The sequence below is a fragment of the Cucumis sativus genome, chromosome 4 (genome assembly GCF_000004075.3).
Source record: "Cucumis sativus cultivar 9930 chromosome 4, Cucumber_9930_V3, whole genome shotgun sequence".
Classification (NCBI taxonomy): Eukaryota; Viridiplantae; Streptophyta; class Magnoliopsida; order Cucurbitales; family Cucurbitaceae; genus Cucumis; species Cucumis sativus.
Window position 1 is genome coordinate 13,573,523 of NC_026658.2, and position 23,750 is coordinate 13,597,272.

Genomic DNA, 23,750 nt, shown 5'->3' on the forward strand with positions numbered 1-23,750 from the left:
TCTATTAGTGATAATTTTTCTATATTTGTAATTTTTTAAAATGTTGCTATATCCTTGATAATTACGGTTAAAATAGTCATCCATATTTCAATTTCCCTTAATTTAATGGCTATATTTGCAAGGATAAAAATCAAAACATTTATGGCCCTTACTGGGCTTAGAAGGCCATGGGCCATATGAATGAGTAGCCCAACTCTTTTCTTCGGCTTTGGCGCGCGTTTCAGCTGGGAGTTGAACTGATTTTGGAGGGAAATCAACGGGACGATCTCTCCCTTTTTCTCTCGGTGGGTTGAATATGATAATGTTTATTTTCCTTTTCGTGTAATTTTTTGTAATTTAAAAATACATTTCGATTTCGTAAGCGGAAGAACATTACACTTACACATGGCGTTGATTTCGATGCGTAATGTTCCTTGGGTTGGTCAGCCATTTCGTTCTTCCCATTCTGTGTTTGAGGGAAGGTACTATCTGGTTCTTCATTATTGGCATTTTTTTTCTTCATTAGTGTCGTTTTCAGTGGAGTGATGATTAGTGAAGTTTTGTTTCATTTGCATCGAGTTTCATGATGCTTCATTCTAATAGTTTGACTCTTCTTTCAGCTCTTGTTTAAGGTTTTTCCATTCTCCCCCCCCCCCCCCCCCCCCCCCCCCCTATTTGGGTTTTCTTGTTTTTCCATTTCCCCCCTCTATTTGGGTTTTCTTTAATTGTTATGGAGCTAACTTTATGAGCCTGGAAAGCGCGGGTTTTTGGTGTTTTCTGTTTTACTTTCACTTCTGCTCACGTGTTAATATTTTATCTGGTAATCTGTGGTTAACTCTTTGTTGCTTGCCAAACCTTAATTTTAGGCTTTTTCTTGTTATGGGTTTATCTTCATCAAGTAATTATTAGGGTTTTTCTTTTTTGTTGTTGTTGTGATTGTTATGTGTAAGATGGGATTATGCTCTCTTATTGATGTTTGCATGGAATGTTACCTTAAAGAAAGTATTCCCTCTTTTCCATATGAAACGGGTATAACTTTGTTGTGGTATGTCAACATGTGAATTCTATCAAGTCTCATGAATTTGCTGTTTTGGTGGAGTTTTGTTTCTGATTCATGGCATCTCGTCACAATTTTTATAGGCTGGTTAAACTTAACTGATGAAGGACGTCCGGAAGGAACGAAGAGTAATATTTGAGGTTGATGTTTTGGTAAACTGGATGATGCATGAGAAGTGGCCTGCAGTGCTGTTTTTGCTCATGTCTCTCATGATTTTCCATGTAAGAGGTACTTCTATGAACTCTTTCCAGTAACTTTAATGCTAAAATTCAATTTAACAGTTACCTCCATCTGTAATACTTCCAATTTCCAATCTCTCCATTGGTACCCAGTTTCTTTTATGTTCTTGTATTCATTAATTCTTTGATCTGATCAGGAGATTCAGGAGCATTTGTGGGGATAAATATTGGCACTCATGTTTCCAGTCTTCCACCTGCCTCAGATGTGGTTTCAATGCTCAAACAGTTCGAGTTTACTCATGTTAGACTCTATGATGCCAATGCCCAATTACTCAAAGCCTTTGCAAATAGTAGCACTGAAGTAATGGTTGGTGTTACAAATGAGGAGGTTCTAAAAATTGGAAAGTCTCCATCAGCTGCTGCTGCTTGGGTTAATAAGAATGTTGTACTTTATACACCTGCAACCAATATAACAGCTATTGCTGTAGGCAGTGAGGTTCTTACCTCAATCCCTAATGCAGCTCGAGTCTTGCTTCGTGCCATGAAATACCTTCATAAAGCTCTTGTTGCTGCAAACCTAAATCTTCAAATAAAAGTTTCAACACCCCAGTCGATGGATGTCATTCTTACCTCTTTTCCTCCCTCTACAGCCACATTCAATTCTTCATTGAACTCCACCATTTACCAACTCCTTCAGTTTTTGAAGAACACTAACTCCTACTATATGTTAAATGTTTATCCTTACTATGGATACATTAAAGGAAATGGAAATTTCCCACTCGATTATGCTCTTTTCCAGCCATTGTCTATAAATCGGCAGATTGTTGATCCAAACACACTCCTCCACTATAACAACATGTTTGATGCCATGTTGGATGCAACCTATCATTCAATAAAAGCTCTCAACTTTTCTGACATCCCTATTGTGGTCACAGCATCTGGTTGGCCATGGTCTGATGGAGCCAGTGAACCTTCTGCTACCAAGAAAAATGCTGAGATATATGTTAACAATCTTATCACCAGGGTTCTGAATGGTTCAGGTCCACCTAGCGAGCCAACTAAACCTGTTAACACATACATATACGAGTTGTTCAGTGAAGACCAGAAGCCTGAGCCTATGTCACAGAAAACCTGGGGAGTTCTTTCAACTAAAGGTTCTGCTATATATCGTTTGAGTTCATTATCCAGCAGAGTCACGGGAAGTTCTTCTTTTGTTTATTGTGTGGCAAAAGTTGGTGCAGATCCTGGGAAGTTGCAAAATGGTCTGAACTGGGCTTGTGGTCAAGGTGGAGCTAATTGTTCTGCCATTCAACCAGGGCAGCCATGCTTTCTTCCTGATAACATTTTAAACCACGCTTCTTATGCTTATAATGACTACTATCAGAAAATGCAACTCAATGGTGGATCTTGCAACTTTGATGGCACAGCAACGTTAACTGATACTAACCCAAGTAAGTTCCTTTCTCCAAGTTCTTGCTTTATCTCTGACGATGTATTGTCTTTCCTCTATCGGATATAATTTTCATGAGGCATGAAGAAAATAGTAGAATGTATATAACGAGAGGGAAATGGGTTCATAACTGAACTGATAGAGCGATTGGTTTGACCACAAAATATGTTGGACCTCAATTGAACCAACTTACACTAACATGAACCAGGTTGAAGGCCTATTTGGATTGACTTTCTCAAGTACTTCCAATTTAAAAACATAATTTTTAAGTAGCATTTAGAAAGTCAATCAAACGAACCTCGAGCCTAATCACTCTCTTACTTTCACCTTCATTGCTGTGTTTTAAATACCAACTATCAAAGTTCTTGTTCTCAATCCTCAGGAAAAAGAATTTCATTGACTAGAGTGCATGAAGAGGTGCTTAGATTTAGAGCACCATCAAAACACCGATGGAACTTGAGTGTTGAGTTTGGATGTACTTTCAGACCTAGCTATTGCACAGTATAAAGGGGTTAACTATGAACTTTGAGAAAATGTCTTTTGCTAAACTTTTCACGATAATACTCTTCATTTATGGTTTCCTCTAGTTTCAAGCTATTTGCTACATCTTTTTGATATTGATCATCTCTTTCCTTTTAAGTATAATCTATCCATTCCACATGTATAATAATAAACACATGCACAAAATACAGTCGTGGATGCGTATATATACAGTTTTCCTAATATTGGTGCCCTCTTGCAGGTCGAGGATCCTGCATATACACTGGAAGGTGAGCAAAAAGATGCTATTGGTGTTGTGCTATTAAGTTATAGAGAGCTTTTATATTTTTGCTTCCTGAAATATGGTTTATCTAAAGAATTGCCAATGTATTATCTGTAACCAGTGTTAATCCAAGCGGTGGGAATGGAGCTTCACCCCCAACTCCTTCACTGACCCTGGGGCCTTCCAGCGATTTCTTCCCCCCTAGTTCAACTTCAAAACTTGATGCCAGGCAGTTTCACTTCTTGTGGTCACCCATGCTTTTATCTGCTGCTTTCTTTCTGCTTTTGACTTGAAGTTGCCGGCACTTTTAGGTTCTTCAACTTCCTTGTTTAAAGGAAAGCTACCAAGGAATGGAAAGGTTCAACATTTTGATTGAACTTCTTGTACCAGAGTATGTATATCATGTACAAATCCTTTGTAATTATATAAATAGAATTAATGAAATGTGATCAGTCCAATATATGAACATTAAGATTATGGTTGTCCAATTATTTAGCAGTATACTACTGTAATAATTTGATCTAAAAAATGATAATAATTTCACACTTCACCATTGATACAAAATTTGTTTATCGATGATGAACTCGAAATAAAAATTGCCCCTTTCAAATTATGCTTTTATGTAACAAGTTTGATCCTTGCTTGTCTTAAATTTAATGTTTTTATAATGGAGTTCTTTATTATTTATATTTTTTTTTTCAAATTTTCAAATTTATTTCAGAGAAAATCCTACACTTCCACCCACAAGTCTTTCCTTAACAAACATTAACCTAACTTCAGATTTTAAAATTTCTTTGTGGAGCTCGAATGCTAAAATTAGAATGATTAAAAGGAGAGATAACATGGGGTTAGAAGATTTGATATAGACACAATTGAGTTAGAATTTAGTAAAAATAAATTATTTAATATATATTGTAATCTAATAAAAAAAAATCTACTTACACAAAAAAATCTACTGTGATTACACATATTATCATCTAAATTTAAACTTTTCATTTGGAATTAAGGACATACTTGAATTTAATTAATTTTGTTGATGAAAAGACTAAACATGGCAAAACCAATGTTAGGAAATTATATGAAGGTTTGAGTCTAACACTACTGATGGATGATGGAATTGGGATGCAAAATCTGAACTATAGTGTTGAGAAATGAAAATCATGACCAGCAATTTGGTCTGATCACATACTTTGAACACTATCGTCATCATGTACAGCGATTACCGACTAAGTTTATAATCAACTAATGGTCAGTGTTGGATTCAAAAATCTGAAATCTAATGGTGGGAAATCGAGACCACCGCCCGCCACTGCCTCCCTTAGGTGGGGGAAGATCGTCTTCTTCAATCTCCTTAGCTGCTCCAACTTCATGGGCGTCCACGACCTCGGTCTCTGCTTCAGGCAAGAGAATTCAGAGGGAAATGACTGAGTTTAACTTAGACCCACCTTCCGATTGCTCCGCTGGCCCTAAGGGCGACAATCTTTACCACTGGTTCGCTACCATCTTTGGCCCTTCAGGTAGTTGCGACTTTTCACTCTACTCTTTGGGCTTTATCGCTTCTTATTCGTACGGTTTTTGGCTTTTGTTCTTCTTTTTCTCCCTCCCTTTGCTCCATGATTTCTTGCTTTTCAGCTCGATGATTTCTCATGACCGTTAGGATTACACTTTCCTTCAGTGAGCTATTGCACTCTTTCTTTGTTTTTTTTTTTGTTTTTTTTTTGTTTATAGTTTTTGGGCTGGATAATTTAACCATCTAAAGCTATGTTGCTTATCTCATTTGTTTACGATTCCTGAACAGATGCTCACTGAAACTCTAATGGGGTTTTATTACCTGATTCAAAACATATTCTTTGAACAAGCAAATGTTTTACACAAGTTTAAAGAAAGTGATTAGGGAAGAAGATGTTCACTGTTGGGAGGAGTCAGGAGTGCATATACTGCTCCTTCAAGTACTTGGTGTGCTATGCTCCTCTGTCTCAGTGTATTTTGTGCAAATAATAAACGATTAGATTAGTTGCCAAGGAATTAAGACATAAGTTTTCACCCTGAATTAATGGCGTGAGAGTTGGAGAGAAACTACATTTAGACTAAAGTTGTTATCAAAAACAAATCTTTTATTAAAGTTGTTAGAGCAACAAGCTGAAATATCATCCAAAAATACACAAGGTTCTGCTATGGTTTTCCTACGTTGTTACACGGTCAATTCTCGTCTATATACTCAATATCACCCAAAAATATACAAAATGATTGGAGAAGATGCTCTCTGATACCAAAACTCTCAAGGATTTGGAAGAACGTTCTCTTGCTAAATAGCCACACGTCACTGTTGTACACACATATGCTTAAATGAATGAGATGAGTGCATGAAATCTGAGCCAGGATTTCAACTAAACACGATGAATACACAAGGAGAGTCATGTGTTGCTATAGGTCACTATTAAACTACCTTTCTCCTTTGCATCAAGTGAATTGTTTTATTAAAACAGTGTATTTTATTGGCTTCCTCATTGAGTCTTACTGAACGAATGGGTAGACAAGAGAGAGATTAACCTAGCTCATGCAATTCGTTTCTAGTATTAGTTTATTAGACAAGAAAAAAATGCACTGAAGGGCAAAAGAGGCATAGGCGATGTTTAATGGTATGGAAGGCGGACAATAGAGAGAAAAGCTGTGCTTATGCTGCTTATACCTGATATTAGTGTTTTAGACAACAACAATACAAGAAAGCACCAATGGTGTATAAGTTATGTTTATCTACCATATTGTTTAATGAAGTAAACTTCAGAAACCTTGTCCCAGCGAATCACTTCATTTTCTTCTCTTTTCGTCCTAGGTTTTCTCTCTCTTGCGTACTAGACATGCACTACAAACCATTTGTCTATAAAGTTGTATTTATTATTGATTATATGAGGGCTTTGTTTGAATACTATCTTGAATATATGAGGAAAAATTACTGATAAAATTTATCTAGCTTTTCTCAACAGTAGTAATCTTAACAAATATCTCTGTCTTATTTTAGGAACGCCATATGAAGGTGGCATATTTTTCCTGGACATAATTTTTCCAAGTGATTATCCATTTAATCCTCCAAAGGTACTCTTGCTCACATCCTTAAATTTTAGGATACAAAAACCAAATTTTCTTTTACCTTCATCATGAGAATCAAATGGTCATTCTTGACCTGACACTGTACTGTTTTGAGTTTTATACTCATGTTTATTTACCAAGAAGGATTTGGTCTGCAGGTTGTATTTAAAACCCGAATCTACCACTGTAATGTTGATTCCACTGGTAATGTAAGTTTGGACATTTTGAAGGATAACTGGAGTCCTGCGTTAACAATCGCAAAGGTGTTAATTGCAGTGAAATCAATTTTCGCAAATCCCAACCCTTGTGAGTCGCCTCATTTTTTTGGACTCATTGTTTATGTCACTGTATACTGTAGTTTATAGTTCGTATGCTTTTCTATTTCTAGGGCTTCTCTAAAGCTAAACCTGCTCTCTTTTTATTTGGTAATTGTGAACTGAGACATAGGTGAACTGAAATATCGCACTGCATTGAGTTCTTTAAAATCAGTTACAAATTACAATTACAACATCTAAAGAGGCAGAGGGGAGTAGATACCTTTTATCAATATTAAGCACTAGGAGTGTAAGAATGAAAGGATGCAGATATATGCTTGGTTAGGTTGGGCTTTCAAAGGGAGCGATTTGGTGATTACTGGAAGGAATTTACTAGGAATAGAAACTAAATTGGTTGGGGGAACCAATGGAGGATTTGTAGAGAAATTGAATTAGTGTATATACAATTCTCCATGAATATATATGCTTGGCTATAGATAGTTACTGTATTTACTAGTAAAAAGAATTCTAGTTACAACGATTGCTGGTGGGATGACTATCTTGTGAAAAGGAATAGGCAGGGCTTTGTTATTGGTACCTAACCTGAATCCTGATCAAGGAGATGGTTGGTCCGTTTTCCATGAAAATATAGTGGGAATGAAGAGAAGGCATACATACAATGTCAATGTGCTATCTTTTCTACACAACTAATTGATCTGGTTGATGTTAACTTTGAAATCTCACATTCATTTTGGATTTTACTAATTTTGCAGATGATCCAAATGCACCTGGTGTTGCTCACTTGTACTTGGCAGACAGAGCTAAACACGACGAGATAGCTGCTGAGTGGACGCTACGTTTCGCCAAATGAATGGAATCTCAAACCACTAATATACAATTGCATACTACTTTTTTGGTTATCATTTTCTGAAATTGCTTCCAATTCTCCCCCTTCACTTGGTAATTTACGTCTGTTTTCACAAGAAGTGACCAAGAACACCGGAAAGCAAATTTTGAGACGAGGACATGGAATAGAGTACAACCTGAAAGTTCTTGGATGCAGGAGTGGATAGTATAGATGATTTGTAGATTATTCTATATGTATCAATGTTCTTTTGGAGTGTTCAAGCCTTCAAGGTGCACTAGAACATATAGCCCTTCGGAATTTAGGTATCAATCAAAGGAAAAACGATTGTTATATGTATACATATATATATTATATATATATGATGCATATTTAATAGTCTTTTGGAGATTATTCTGATGATTCAGACAGATTTTAGCTGTACACATACACAAATAAATTTTGAACAGGAGTGTATACACACAAATCATTAACATATTCTTTGAAACCAAGCATGTGTATATATTTTACAAGTATGATATTTCAAGCATGTCGATAGTATACTCGACGTGAGACATCAAGTATATTACACGACTTTTAGATAAAGACGAAATCTCCATGACTCTGGGACACGTTCTACTAGGTAAAATATGGTTTTAAAAATTAGAACCTAATCATTATGATTTTATAAAACTCATTCATTATTTACGAGGTTTTATTAAACTATAGAATAGCTAAATTTTAATTTAATTTAATCATAAAAAAACGTAAAACCTCAAATTATAAATCTTTTTTCCTGTACAAAGGAAATGTACTTATAGTGAAAAAAACACTTTTAAACTATTAACCATTAAAAGATATTATTATAAATGATAAAAAACAGATTCTAAATTTTATTATATTTGAAAATAAATTAGGGTAACATTTTTAATCAATAAATAAAGAAAAATAATTAGTAAATACTTTTACATCTTCAAAATGAAAAATTGAGTCTTCAATTTATCATAATTTTCAGAATTATTTTAGACATCAAGTTGAAGGTTCCATTGATTATTATTTGCATTTTGTCCCATCAAACGCATAAATGTTTGCATCCAATTACTACGCGTCACATTCACTAAAAGCTATAAATGGTAAAATCATAAATGATGAAGTTGGTAGAACCGTGGCCGATCAATAGCCACTCTTTTGTTATTATTCAAAAACACCTTCAAATGAACCTGTTTCAAACTCTGCTTGAATTGTCCCCAATGGAGTTTTGATTTCGAAGGGAAAAACAAAATGGGAAAGAGCGTTTGGGAATTGGATATTGAAGATTTAGTGAAAACAGGCTTAAATCTCCATGAAGCTGTGGAATTTAACAGGATTCTTCAGAATGTACTGTCCACAGCCCAAAGATCAAAGCCTACTGAGGTTTGGCGGGAGCTCATGGCTCGAAGAGCCTTGAAACCCACACACCCATATGAGTTGCATCACCTTCTCTATTACTCTGTCTATGCTAATTGGAATATCTCTTCCAATGGACCTCCTCCATATTGGTTTCCTTCTATGTAATGTTTCTCATTTCATTCACCTAATTTTTATAGAGTTTCTGTGTCTTTGTAATGCCTATTGTCATATTTCTACTTGTAGTAATCAATCTAAACTGACAAACTTGGGAAAGATCATGGAGTTGCATGGTCCAAAGCTGTTGGGAGCTTCATATAAAGATCCTATCTCCAGTTTCAGCTTGTTTCAGAAACTCTCCTATCAGAGTCCTGAGGTTTGGATTCAATTCTGTATATATGGGGTTTTAATATGGAAATTGCATTCATTTTCGTGATTTATCTTGTGTTTCGGTGGTTATAGATTTACTGGTCAATTGTTCTTCACGAGCTTTCTGTTACTTTTCAAAAACCGCCAAGGTGTATTTTAGATAGGACTGAGAAGTCAAATGTAAGATGGCTCCCTGACTCCATTTTGAACATTGCCGAGTGTTGTCTGCTTCCTTCAAGTCGTCCATTGAAAGATGATAATTCTTCGGCAATTGTGTGGAGGAATGAAGGCTGTGATAATTCAAATGTGAATCATATGACACTCAAACAACTTCGAGAGAAAGTAACGTATGCTCCTCTCTTTGACTACCGACGTTTCATCAAATTGATCATAAATATTGCTGATTATAATGAGAGGAGAGCTTTAGTATCAAGCAATTCTCTTGAAAAGCGGTTTATGATTATCTTCCTCTTTTTTAAAAATAAAAAAATAAAAAAATAGAAATAACTACGTACATCTTTTTACAAGGGCGTAAAAAAACCACTAACACTCCTCTGGGGAATCAACATGAAACCAACCTCGTGGACTGTTATTCTTTTTAATGAGATGTTGGCATGCTATGCAGGTTGGTGGCAAATGCACTTGATGCAACATTTTCAAAGGGCGATGCCATTGCTATTGACATGCCATTGACAGTTGATGCAGTTGTCATCTATTTAGCTATTGTTCTAGCAGGGCTTGTTGTTGTTTCTATTGCTGACAGCTTTGCTGCTAATGAAGTTGCAGTTCGTTTGCGTATATCAAAGGCAAAGGGAATATTTACTCAGGTAATTTTGTTAAAAACTTCAAAAAATAGAGTAGCTAAGAGACTCATGAGCTTTATATAGTAAATTTTTAGTGGGGAAAAGACCTCTTTTCAAGTAGTCATTTCTCAAAATAGATTATTGTCATTGTTGTTGATTTCCTCTCTGATGAATTTAACCGAGTCTTGATGTTTTCATGGCTTTGAAAACTGAAGATTGCATTTTGTTAGATTCTTTGTGCATTTGTTTTCAAAGTCAAGAATTAGAAATGTACAGAATTTGACGCTTAGAATATATGGATGCCATAAACAGGGACAATTTTTAAATATCACTAACTTTTACATTTGACTTTGTTTTCATTGCTTTTCAATGTTTAATTCTTATTTCATATTTCAATCAGGATTTCATATTAAGAGGAGGCAAGAAGTATCCTTTGTACAGGTAAAGTAACCAACACAAGACCCTGCGTTATCCTACAATGCTTTTGGTGAAAGAGAGTCGCGAGTTACAAGCGAACTTTTATATTCCTCTTTCCAGTGGCGAGGATCTTTATCTTTAACATACCAAGAACCATATTTCTAGATGGAATGATCTTAATAATTGGTAGCTTGATTAATCTGTCAACTTAGATTTAAGTCACCGTAGGCGTTAAAAGTGTTGGTATAATATTAAATTTATCTCAACCATTAGATTAAGTTTTTGGATAACTTGGTGATTTAACATGGTACAAGAGAAAAATGTCACGGGCTCAAACTCTTGTAATGTTATTTCCTCTTCAATTAACGTTGATTTACATTTGTTGGGTCTTCAACAAATTTATAAGGAGTATTAAAATGTTATTATAATATTAAATTTACCTTCACCCATGAGTTAACTTTTTTGGATCAATGGATGATTTAACACAATATTAATGCAGAAGGTTTTGTGATCAAACCAATGTTATTTCCTCCACAATTTATATTGATTCTTACTTATTGGGTCTTCTGCAAATTTCTAATTCCAAAAGTGAAAGGGAATATCATAGTATTGATATAATATTAAACTTACCTTCTTCCATTAGCTTAATCTTTTGGGTCAATTAGTGACATGAAAATAGGTTTTTTGGAAGCCTACCATTTGACACATGCATTTGGTTCTCGAACAACTTATAGTTGCACTGCACTTTCTCACGGAAATTTGTTTCTTCTTGCAGTCGGGTTATACAAGGGGGGTCGTGTAAGGCTATTGTGATCCCCGCAACTGGGAACAGGCTGGATGTGGATTTGCGAGAACAAGATCTATCATGGGAAGAATTTCTTTCGACTGCAAAGGAATTTCCAAGGTAATGCAATTATAATGTTGACACATGTTGATTTCTTATTACCTTCTTGTAAGTTCAATAAACTGTCCTACTTAAATTCAGCTTCCAATGAAGGTAACGTTCAAAAGATTATCAACAGTGCTGATTATGTTTTATTATGAATGAATCAGTAAAATTTGATCTGCATTGTTATACTGCAGATCAAATCGTTACTCTCCAGTATATCATTCAAGTGACGGCGTGACAAATATTCTCTTTTCATCTGGGACCACAGGTAAAAACAATTTTTAAGAACTACATCTGCATCGTTACTCTCTCCAAGCACTGAAATTTTAATGTCTAGTGCTGGGTGTCTAGCGCATTCAGACACTCAAACACTTATGAGAACATGTATCGAACACTTGTTAGGGGAACAAATGTGTTAAAAATGCCTAGAACACTTGTTGTATCGACTAAAAAGACACATATATGACAACATTAATAAATTTTTAGAATGAAATACATTAAACCATTTTTAAGGTGCATTGTAAGACAATTTGGGGGAGAGGGGAATTGAAACCGGACCTCTTATCTTTGTCTACGTATAGATGTCAGTTGAGCTGAGCTCATGTTGACACATTAAACTAATTTTTTAAAGCATATATATGCATTAACCCATTTACTTTGACATTTTCTTTGAGGATATATTTTAAAAAATAGTGTGTTGTTGTGTCTCTGTTTTTGTGTCATATCATATATGTGCTTCTTAGTCTATGATATATACCAAAGGAGAAAATTTTATTAATGTTTAAAAGTTGTGAATACAAGACCACAAATACTCTATTTATAATTGAAAAGCAATTAACAACAATCCTAATTAATAAATGAAACTAATCTTAATCCTAATATATAAAAAAAACTAATCCTAATCCTAATAAATTAAGAATTTGACCATAATACTCTATTCCTACTTCATTGGCCTAGCTTCATATACAGTGGCAAATCCAAAAATTTTGTTCCAAGGGGCTTTGACTTCAATTTAGAAAGAGTATGGAGGCTAATAAGGTTCTTTTGCAATTATATTATGCAAACCTGGACTCGAACATCGCCATTCTAATCAATAATTTTAGTTTTTAGACCCAGAACTATTGATAAATCTTTGAGGATGTACTTCTTTCAAAGTGGGAACCAAAATAGTACTTTAACAATTTTTTAGTATAGAAATGTAGAGAGGAAACGCAAAAATATGGGGTGGGTAGGACCTTGAACCTGGGATGGCAACCACTATGGCAAGAACATTTTTTTGTTGAATAATCCATTTCACCAATTAATATTACTTCGCCGATAAATATTTGACGGGGGCTCCTTAGCTGAAACCCCTACTGACCATATGTTTATTGATGAAGAAAATGTGTACAATATTTTGACATCCGCAGTTGCAAATTCTTATAAACTTGTGGCCCATATCAGGAGAGCCAAAAGCAATCCCATGGACACAACTTTCACCTATCCGCTGCGCTGCTGATTCCTGGGCTCACATGGATGTTCAGCCTGGTGATGTTTTCTGTTGGCCCACAAATTTAGGATGGGTGATGGGGCCAGTTTCAGTGTACTCATCCTTGTTAGCTGGTGCAACTCTTGCTCTCTATCATGGATCTCCTCTTGGCCATGGATTTGGAAAGTTCGTTCAGGTGAAAGTTTTGTCAGATGCCTATGAGCCCAACCATGGAATTTAATTGCTAGGACAACTAGTTTAAAATTTTAAACATTTCTTTCCTCTTCATTTGTTGTAGGATGCAGGAGTGACTTTATTGGGAACAGTTCCAAGCTTGGTAAAAACTTGGAAGGATACAAGGTGCATGGAAGGCTTAAATTGGACAAAAATAAGGTAATATTTTACAATTCTATATTGGAATGTTAAGTTATGACATTTAATGTCAGTTTAATGGTGTCAAAAAGAGCTTCGTTTAATTGACGTCAATGTATGTTTAAGAATTAAGAGGTCTATAGTTGAAATTTCTTCACTCCTGTATGTACTAAAATATATTTATTAGTTGAATGGACTTGGAAGTTGATATCTGCAGGCACTTTGCCTCTACTGGCGAAACGTCAAATGTCGATGATGATCTCTGGCTTTCCTCGAGATCATATTACAAACCTATATTTGAATTTTGTGGTGGCACAGAACTTGCCTCAAGCTACATCAACGGAACTCCACTACAACCCCAAGCTTTTGGGGCTTTTACCACAGCATCTATGACTACAGAATTTGTCATCCTTGATGAACATGGAATACCTTATGTGCGTACAAGAAATAGGCATTTATGTCATTTAGTGAATTTCTCAATGAAAAATCAAGTATTTTATTTTTTCTCTGCTTTTTTTTTTTATCAACAGCCAGAAGATCAACCTTGCATTGGTGAAATAGGGTTATTCCCTATATATTTGGGAGCTAGCAACGAATTGCTAAACGCTGATCATGATAAAGTTTACTTCAAGGGAATGCCAATATACAATGGAATGGTATAGTCAAGCTCAAGCACACCCTTCTTTTTGTTTATAGATTTCTTTTAATCTCTCAGGGACTTTTGGTACAAAACTTGGCTGTGTATTTATGCTCTGTTTCGGCATCCAAATGAATGTGGGTTATAGTATTGGTTGATTATGAATGCAACTTGCAAGTGAAATCTCATTTTTTAAAATAAGTAAGCAGGTATTTAGAATATCTTTTTACTTGATTCACTTCATTTCAGCAACTGAGAAGACATGGAGACATCATCAAAAGAACTGTTGGAGGCTACTTCGTTGTTCAAGGTAGGGCTGATGACACCATGAACCTTGGCGGCATCAAGGTACTACACTGTTTTCTCTGATTTTCTGCTACTCCTAACATGAATGTCATTTTTCCAGTAAAATTCAATAGACTTGTGAAGTTGTTAGGAAACCTCCTAATTAGAATAATATCTAAAATATACTGAAATATAGAAGATGAAGAACTACAAGATAACCTAAGTATGAATGCATGAAACATCCCCTCTTGAGTGTGTTGCAAGCCCTAGATCACCCCCCCTCCTGTGTATAACAAAATACACTAACTAACTCTATCTAATTACTCTTAAGCTCTTTACTAATATTCCTAACTAAGCACTTTATAGAAGTCAAGTACGCGGGACATTTACACGAGGTATAAATAAATTCAGAACAAAACTAAATTATATCTCAAATTCCCACTTCATAGGTTAGAATCAAATAAGCGATCATAAAATTGTAAACAATAAAGCGTAATAAAAAAGGAGAACACTGTAAATTAAACTGGCTCGCCTCGAACTCGGGAGTAAGTCCAGGCTTCTGACTTCTGCAACTACAGATTCTACTATGATAGAGATTGAAAAGACACCCAAATCCACGCTTACAAATCTCTCTTCCCAAATAGCCCAACAATAATTGTTTAAATTCAAGTACTTCACCCCAGTAACTTGAAATAAATAATAAGAGAAACCTTTTTTTAACCCAAAATAGAAAAATGCACACTGTGCTGTCACTCCAAAATACTGAAGAACAAAAACATTAATGCTCTCAGTTCTAATTCATCTTCGACGGCAAAGTGAATCACGGCCCACACTTCTTTTTTTCCTTCAAAAGCCTCCTCCTTCTATAGAATAAACTCCACCGCCCATTTCTTTCTTTAATCATAACCACCTACAATTTTAGCCGATTAAAAAGCTTTCTTACCCAAGTTCATTAGAGGAAATGGGCTTTGAGAAAAAAATGGGTTAACATGAAAATAAGATGTTTCCACATGTATGTTGAGAAAGAAAAATTTTATCCGCAAAAGAATTTGCTCAAGACTTGAGTAAATTGATTTTGAGCCAATAAGTTTGGGCTCCACATTCTTGACAAAGTAGGTAGCCAGTTCGAGCAACCTTATTACTTGCTTTTTCCTCCGTTAAAAGACAGACAAATTTCTGTTAGACCACCCATCATACGCCAGTATAGTAGGAGAAAGAACAGGAAAGAGAAAAAGGACGAGGAGTTGGTTATGTAACCAACTGCAGGTGGGGACCACAAGGAAATGGAGTGCCGACGCACGATCACCATGGCAGGGGAGTGAGGGAGCAAATATAAATAGAGATGAGAAGGAAGGGAGAGGGCAGAGAATTTTGGTGATAAGAATCCTACTGTTATTCCTTGAGAGATAGGAAGGCAGCCGAGGGAGAGAGGGAGTCTTCGACGGGGAGCTTTTATTTTTCTTCTGTATTTTTCATTAGCCACAGTATTTCCTATATTGTATCCTTTTCCATTGCAAACTGAGAAGGTCGGGTTCTATCAATTTCTTCCTGACTGTTAGATTATTTAACACCTACTTCTTTTACACACATGTAGACAAGTTCGGTAGAAATTGAACGGATATGCGACCATGTCGATGAGAGTATATTGGAAACAGCTGCAGTAAGTCTATCACCTATAGAAGGTGGTCCGGAACAACTAGTTATTCTGGTGGTACTAAGAAAGGAATATGAAAGGTCCCCACAAGAGCTGAAAGTCAAATTCTCAAAAGCAATTCAGAAAAATCTTAACCCTTTATTCAAGGTAGCATTTGACATTTTCTTTCCAATTTTTTTGGCAAACAAGGTCCTTCGATGATTTGAACTTTGAAGTGAATGAAACTGCAGGTTGGGTTTGTGAAAATTGTACCAAGCTTTCCACGAACTGCTTCTAACAAGTTACTGAGAAGAGTTTTGAGGAAACAGATGAAGGATGAACTTGCCCTTCGAAGTCAACTTTAGAGACCAAGACGAAATCTCTCTAAATTATTGAAATAAGATAGTTAATAGCAGTTCCATAAAGCTGCTTGAAAAGTAATTTAATATAGGTGTTTAATTGGAAGAAAATAAATCTAATTTATGACCTTTCAATAATTTATAGTTGCTTGTGTCGCGAAACATATGTTTAAATAGATAATTAGCACCTTTCATATAAAACTCTAGAAATCAAATCATTCGGATTCGCAAATCTAATTTCAAATCTTATATACAAGTTTCCAACATAGCAGGATTGTATTTTTCTATATGGAATCACCATCAAAGCTGCAGAAACAATAACTTAAATTCACAACCACCTTAACTATTGTGTAAAAAAGACAAGAGTAAGTCAATACTGAATCCAGTTGTTGCTGCCAACGTCGTATTACTATTAATTTGTAATGATGTGTACTTTCAAACGAACTCAGTGCGTTTGCTTTATAGGAAATAGAAGATGAGAAAACCAATGATTAAGAGTGAAAGGATTGCAATATAAATGTATTTCAACATGTGATCTTTTAAACAACACATTTTAATTTGTGGAGCCATGTTTTATTAGAAAAGAAAAAAAATAGTAAATTTTGAAGATTGTTATATTAGAAAAATGCTTAGGTGAATCGTTTTTTAGTTTGAGTTTTAAGAAATCATAAATTTTGAAGATTGTCCTACTAATAAAATGTTTGGCTGACCTTGAACATGTACATTTTGTGTATTCCATCCAACTATTTAATGATAATTTATTATGCAATAAAATTCTTTCTTTATTTCTTCTTTGAAAGAATATATATAAATTTGAGTGAATGATCATTACCAATGCACGTGGATAACTTAAATATATGTATTTGAGGGCACACGGATGATGCATCAATTTGTTAATTGTCACATCCTTAAAATCAAATCATAGATTGTGACTTCAGAAACAACGTTAAATGGAACCTGTTTCAAACTCCATTTTAGTAATGCCCCAATGGAATTTTGATCTCGAAGGGAAACACAAAATGGGAAAGAGCATTTGGGAATTGGGTATTGAAGATTTAGTGAAAACAGGCTTAAAGCTCCATGAAGCTGTGGAATTCAATAGGATTCTTCAGAATGTACTGTCCACAGCCCAAAGATCAAAGCCTACTGAGGTTTGGCGGGAGCTCATGGCTCGAAGAGCCTTGAAACCCACACACCCATATGAGTTGCATCGCCTTCTCTATTACTCTGTTTATGCTAATTGGAATATCTCTTCCAATGGACCTCCTCCATATTGGTTTCCTTCTATGTAATGTTTCTCATTTCATTCACCTAATTTTTATAGAGTTTCTGTCTTTGTAATGCCTATTGTCATATTTCTACTTGTAGTGATCAATCTAAACTGACAAACTTGGGAAAGATCATGGAGTTGCATGGTCCAAAGCTGTTGGGAGCTTCATATAAAGATCCTATATCAAGTTTCAGCTTATTTCAGAAATTCTCCATTCAGAATCCTGAGGTTTGGATTCAATTTTGTACATGGGGTTTTAGTATGGAAATTGTATACATTTTGGTGATCACTGTCTTGTGCTTTGATGGTTATAGATTTACTGGTCAATTGTTCTTCAAGAGCTTTCTATTACTTTTCAAAAAGCACCGAGGTGTATTTTAGATAGGACTGAGAAGCCAAATGGAAGATGGCTCCCTGACTCCATGTTGAATATTGCTGAGTGTTGTTTGCGTTCTTCAAGTCGCCTATTGAGAGATGATAATTCTTTGGCAATTGTGTGGAGGGATGAAGGCTGTGATAATTCAAACGTGAACCACATGACACTCAAACAACTTCGAGAGAAAGTAACGTATGCTCCTCTCTTTGAATACCGACGTTTCATCAAATATATCATAAATATTGCTGATTCTAATCAGAGGAGAGGTTTAGTATTAAGCGATTATCTTGAAAAGCGGTTTATAATTATCTCACGTTTTCTTTATAAATAGAAAAAAAAAAAAAAAGGACAACAAAAACCCTCGTTTAAAGAAGAAGGATCCAACTAAGTAAAATAATACATAAAAAGTAGTTACGAAAGTTCTTTGAAATTGAAAGCAAGTAGGAGATATGAAACTTAACCAAAGATCAAACATCACAAGAGTCCTTCTCCAGCTAACTTTTGTTGTTTCTCTCTCCCATAAAACTATCAACAAAGGGCATATCCCAACATCCTAAAGAAAGCGACCCTTCTCCCTAAAAGAAAATGAAAAAGAAACTTCCCAATTGAACTATTGACACTCCTTTGAGGAGCCAACATGAAACCAAACTTGGGGACTAAAGTGTTCATTTTTTCAACCTTAGAACCAAATAGACACTAACCTTATACTACAAGAACTAAAAATACATTTTGCCCTTAGTTTTAACAAGATCTTGGCATGTTGCGCAGGTTGGTGGCAAATGCACTCGATGCAACATTTTCAAAGGGCGATGTTGTTGCTATTGACATGCCATTGACAGTTGATGCAGTTGTTATATATTTAGCTATTGTTCTAGCAGGGCTTGTTGTTGTGTCTATTGCTGACAGCTTTGCTGCTAATGAAGTTGCAGTTCGTCTGCTTATATCAAAAGCAAAGGGAATCTTTACTCAGGTAATTTTGTTAAAAAGTTTTGAAACTAGAGGTAGGTAAGGAATCTCATCTTATCAGGTAGTCATTTCTCCAAAGAGATCATTATATTGTCGCTGAATTTCCTTTCTGATGAATTTAAACGAGTCTTGATGTGAATTTGAAAACTGAAGATTGCATTCTGTTAGGTTCTTCGTTTATTTGTTTTCAAGGTGAAGAACGGGAAAATATACAGAATTTGATTCTTATTTGGTGATAATATCATCTCACAAAATGACAGAATTTGTGTTATCTGTTTTCAAATATCATTAATTTGTACATTTGACTTTGTTTTCAGTGTTCTTCAATGTTTAATTCTTGTTTCATATTTAAATCAGGATTTCATATTGAGGGGAGGCAAGAAGTATCCCTTATACAGGTGAAGTGACCAACAGAAAACCCTACGTTTTCCTACCGTCTTTAGGGAATGAGAGTGTCATGAGTTAGAAGCAAACTTACATATTTCTAGATGGGATGACACTATTAATTAATCCATAGATTGATTGATCTTTCGTTTCGTTGTAGGAATTAAAAAACATAAAGTTTACTTTCACTCGTTAGGTTAAGTTTTTAGGTCAATCGGTGATTTAACATAGTATCAAAACAAAATTCACGTGCTCAAACCCTTGCAATATTAATTCATCCTTCATTAATATTGATTTTCACTTATTAGGTTATCTACAAATTTTCAAACTCACAAGTAAAGAAAAGTGTTAAAGTATTGAATTTATCTTCACCTATGAGCTTAATCTTTTTGTTCAATTGAAGATTTACATGGTAGGGGAGCAAAATGTCTTGTGCTCAATATTCCTACAAGCCTATTAATTTAATCTTCACTGATTAGCTCAAGCTTTTGCATCAAACGGTGATCTAACATTAGGTTTCTTGGAAGCTCTCATGCTAATATTACCATTTGATGCATAGATTTAGTTCTGGAAGAACACATAGCTACATTGAACTTTCTCACAGAATTTTTTTCTCCTTGCAGTCGGGTTATAGAAGGGGGATCGTGTAAGGCTATAGTGATTCCCGCAAGTGGAAACAGGCTGGAAGTGGATTTGCGAGAACAGGATCTATCATGGGAAGAATTTATTTCAACTGCAAAGGAATTTCCAAGGTAATGCAAAGACAATGTCAACACTTCGTTGCTTTCTTCTTACCGTCTTGTAAGTTCACTAAACAATGTTCCACTTAAATTCTGCTGCTGATGAAGGTAATGTTACAAAGATTGCCTACTGTACTGATTATAATTTACAACGTACGAATCAGTAAAATTTGAACTGCTGATGGAAGCATTGTTATATTGCAGATCAAATTGTTACTCTCCAATGTATCATTCAATAGATGCCATGACTAACATTCTCTTCTCATCTGGGACTACGGGTAAAATCTCTCTTCTAGCACCTAATAAGCCTAGTGTCTGCGTCCGTGTCGGACACTCACTCAAAATACTTGCGAGATACGTATTGGATAAAGTAATAAATGTATTAAACATTGATAGAACATTTGTTATGTAGACTAAAAAGACACGTATATGACAACAATAATAAACTTTGAAGTGGAAGACAATTAAACTAATTTTTTTTACTTTCAATCTTCTTTTGAGTATAAAATATATATTAAATGTATATTTTAATAATTTAATAAACAAGTACCCATTGGTTTCATGTCCCAAATTTTTAAAAAATTACATGTTCGTCGTGTCTCTGTGTCACATCACATGGCAAAAGTACAGTGGCAGATCCAAAAATTTTGTTCAGAAAGGACTTAACTTCAAATTTAGAAAGCGTTTGGAGGCTAATAAGATTTATGCAAACTTAGACTCAAATATTATCATTCTATTCAATAGTTTTAGTTTATAGACCGAGAACTTTTGCTAAATCTTTGAGGATGTATTTTTTAAACCAAAATAGTATTTTAACAATTTTATAAAGAAAGGACAACCGCACAATGGCAAGAACACATTTTGTTGAATAATCCAATTAACTAATTAATATTACCTCACGGATAAAGATTTGAGGGGGGCTCCTTAGCTGAAACTGCCACTGACCATATGTAGTACAGTGTATTTGATTAAGAAAATGTGTTAATATGATATTTTGACATCGGCAGTTGCAAATTCTTATAAACTTGTGGCCCATATCAGGAGAGCCGAAAGCAATCCCATGGACACAACGTTCACCTATCCGCTGCGCTGCTGATTCCTGGGCTCACATGGATGTTCAGCCTGGTGATGTTTTCTGTTGGCCCACAAATTTAGGATGGGCGATGGGGCCAGTTTCAGTGTACTCAGCCTTCTTAACTGGTGCAACTCTTGCTCTCTATCATGGATCTCCTCTTGGCTATGGATTTGGAAAGTTCGTTCAGGTGAAAGTTTTGTCAGATGCCTATGAGCCCAACCATGGGATTTAATTGCTAGGCCAACTAGTTTTAGATTTTAAGCATCTCTTTCCTCTACATTTGTTGTAGGATGCAGGAGTGACTATGTTGGGAACAGTTCCAAGCTTGGTAAAAACTTGGAAGGATACAAGGTGCATGGAAGGCTTAAATTGGACAAAGATAAGGTAATATTTTACAAACCTAGCTCAACTCGAATGGGATGTATGATGACGAATAAAGAGGTCTGGGATCCAAATAAATCTTCTTTACTAATATGTATTTAAATATATAAATTAGTTTAATGGACTTAGAAGTTGATATCTGTAGGTACTTTGCCTCCACCGGCGAAACGTCAAATGTCGATGATGATCTCTGGCTCTCCTCAAGGTCATATTACAAACCCTTGTTCGAATGTTGTGGTGGCACAGAACTTGGCTCAAGCTTCATCGTCGGAAGTCCAGTACAACCACAGGCTTTTGGGGCTTTTAGCACTGCATCTATGACCACAGGATTTGTCATCCTTGATGAACATGGAATACCTTCTGTGAGTGCAATGAATAGGATTTTACGTCATTAAGTGAATTTCTGGATGAAAAATTAAGCATCTTATTTTCTCTGTTTTCTTTTGATAAACAGCCAGATGATCAGCCTTGCATTGGTGAAATAGGGTTATTCCCTACATATCTCGGAGCTAGTAGCGAACTGCTAAATGCTGATCATGATGAAGTGTACTTCAAGGGAATGCCAATATACAATGGAATGGTACAGTCAAGCTCAAGCACACCCTTCTTTTTGTTTTAGATTTCTTTTAATTTCCCAGGGACTTTTGGTACAAAACTTGCCTGTATTTATGCTCTGTTCCGGCGTCCAAATGAATATGGGTTAAAGTATTGGTTGATTATGAATCCAACTGGCAAGGGAGATCTCATTTTTTTAAAATAAGCAGGCAGGCATTTATAATATTTTTTTACTTGATTCACTTCATTTCAGCAACTGAGGAGACATGGAGACATCATCAAAAGAACTGTTGGAGGCTACTTAGTTGTTCAAGGTAGGGCTGATGACACCATGAACCTTGGCGGCATCAAGGTACTACACTGTTTTTTCTGCTACTCCTAACACAAATGACATTTTTCCTGTAAAAATCGATAGACTTGTGAAGTTGTTGGGATACCTCCTAATTAGAATAAGATCTAAAATATATTGAAATATAGAAGTACATGATAACCCAACCCCTAGATCACTCCCCCTTCTTCACTCTTACTCTCCCTCTCCCTCTCCCTCCTATTTATAACAAGATACCCCAACTAAGTCCCTATCAAATGACCCTTGTGCGCTTTAATAATATCCATAACTAAGTACTTTATAGAAGTCAAGTAAGTAGCCAGTTCGAGCAACCTTATCACTTGTTTTTTCCTTTGTTAAAGACCACATATAAGCTTCTTCCCAACTGTTAAATTATTTAACACCTGCTTCTCTCACACAAATGTAGACAAGTTCGGTTGAACTTGAACGCATATGCGACCATGTTGATGAGAGTTTATTGGAAACCGCTGCGGTCGCTGTGTCACCTATACAAGGAGGTCCAGAACAACTAGTCATTTTGGTCGTACTTAGAGAAGGATATAAAAAGTCCCCACAAGAACTGAAAATCAAATTTTCAAAAGCAATCCAGAGCAATCTGAACCCTTTGTTCAAGGTAGCATTTCATTCAAAGTTAATTTTCTTTCCAGTTTTCTGCAAACAAGGGTCGTGAAAATCTGAACTTTGAAATGAATGAAACTGCAGGTTGGGTTTGTGAAAATTGTTCCAAGCTTTCCACGAACTGCTTCTAATAAGTTACTGAGAAGAGTTTTGAGGAAACAGATGAAGGATGAAATTGCCCTTCAAAGTCAACTTTAGAGGCCAAGCCATCGCCTCTCTAAGTTATTGTTGTATGAAAGTTCACTGAGGCCATGCATAATAATTTGCAAATAAATTGAAATGAGAGACAGTTTTATATCAACTACCTTAGGGCTATTTGAAAAGTCTGAAAAAGACATCTAAGATTAAGATGGCAGAAATCCCTTCTAACTTGAAGGAAAACATCAGTCCTTAAAGTTGGAACTGAGAACAATTGTGTGTTTCTAAATAAAAATACTAGTCCTTAACGTTTGAGAAGATTCAAGCTTATGATCGATCGACGAGTTCATTTAACTATTTTTACAACTTTTGGTTGAAATCTACACCAACGCTATGCACCAAATTGTCAAACTGTTCTATTTTAGCACCAAATTGTCAAACTGTTCTATTTTTATGTACATCAATCATTTTGGATGTCACTTTAGAATCTTCTTTAAAAACTAGATTTTAACTCAAAATTTGGTCCTTTCAAAAGGAAAATTCTTAGACAATAAAATTAAAACTATTTACAAAATATAACAAATAAATAAATAAACAGTCTATAAAGAATTTAATAGATTTTGCTATATTTTGTAAATAGTTTCTACCCTACTTTTAAAAATGCTCC

The 23,750-nt window shown here is 35.3% G+C and overlaps 4 protein-coding genes across 8 annotated transcripts; all 4 read left to right on the plus strand.

The window, feature by feature from the left end:
• The first annotated feature begins 235 nt into the window (after positions 1-235).
• Positions 236-3,916, plus strand: LOC101219168 (glucan endo-1,3-beta-glucosidase 4). 5 transcript variants are annotated; one of them, XM_031883797.1, is made up of 5 exons: positions 236-284; positions 1,120-1,264; positions 1,413-2,666; positions 3,408-3,435; positions 3,550-3,916. In XM_031883797.1, the coding sequence occupies exons 2-5, from the start codon at positions 1,138-1,140 to the stop codon at positions 3,719-3,721; spliced, it is 1,581 nt and encodes a 526-aa protein (XP_031739657.1). In that variant the 5' UTR covers positions 236-284; positions 1,120-1,137; the 3' UTR covers positions 3,722-3,916. The 5 variants fall into 5 exon arrangements, with proteins under 5 accessions (XP_031739657.1, XP_011653550.1, XP_031739659.1 ...); XM_011655248.2 differs by having other exon boundaries at positions 239-461; XM_031883799.1 differs by having other exon boundaries at positions 239-461; positions 1,422-2,666.
• A 604-nt stretch (positions 3,917-4,520) lies between these two features.
• On the plus strand, positions 4,521-8,125 carry LOC101218140 (constitutive photomorphogenesis protein 10). The gene is made up of 4 exons (XM_004142123.3): positions 4,521-4,945; positions 6,448-6,521; positions 6,674-6,821; positions 7,543-8,125. The coding sequence occupies exons 1-4, from the start codon at positions 4,708-4,710 to the stop codon at positions 7,638-7,640; spliced, it is 558 nt and encodes a 185-aa protein (XP_004142171.1). The 5' UTR covers positions 4,521-4,707; the 3' UTR covers positions 7,641-8,125.
• A 642-nt stretch (positions 8,126-8,767) lies between these two features.
• Positions 8,768-16,497, plus strand: LOC101217903 (probable acyl-activating enzyme 18, peroxisomal). Its single transcript, XM_004142122.3, has 14 exons — positions 8,768-9,163; positions 9,246-9,375; positions 9,462-9,715; positions 9,994-10,195; positions 10,572-10,612; positions 11,364-11,492; positions 11,672-11,745; positions 12,921-13,141; positions 13,244-13,338; positions 13,535-13,751; positions 13,848-13,973; positions 14,204-14,302; positions 15,834-16,040; positions 16,124-16,497. The coding sequence occupies exons 1-14, from the start codon at positions 8,895-8,897 to the stop codon at positions 16,235-16,237; spliced, it is 2,178 nt and encodes a 725-aa protein (XP_004142170.3). The 5' UTR covers positions 8,768-8,894; the 3' UTR covers positions 16,238-16,497.
• A 436-nt stretch (positions 16,498-16,933) lies between these two features.
• Positions 16,934-23,418, plus strand: LOC101217660 (probable acyl-activating enzyme 18, peroxisomal). The gene is made up of 14 exons (XM_031884220.1): positions 16,934-17,519; positions 17,600-17,729; positions 17,816-18,069; positions 18,646-18,847; positions 19,201-19,241; positions 19,851-19,979; positions 20,172-20,245; positions 21,009-21,229; positions 21,332-21,426; positions 21,569-21,785; positions 21,878-22,003; positions 22,232-22,330; positions 22,734-22,940; positions 23,030-23,418. The coding sequence occupies exons 1-14, from the start codon at positions 17,182-17,184 to the stop codon at positions 23,141-23,143; spliced, it is 2,247 nt and encodes a 748-aa protein (XP_031740080.1). The 5' UTR covers positions 16,934-17,181; the 3' UTR covers positions 23,144-23,418.
• The last annotated feature ends 332 nt before the right edge of the window (positions 23,419-23,750 follow it).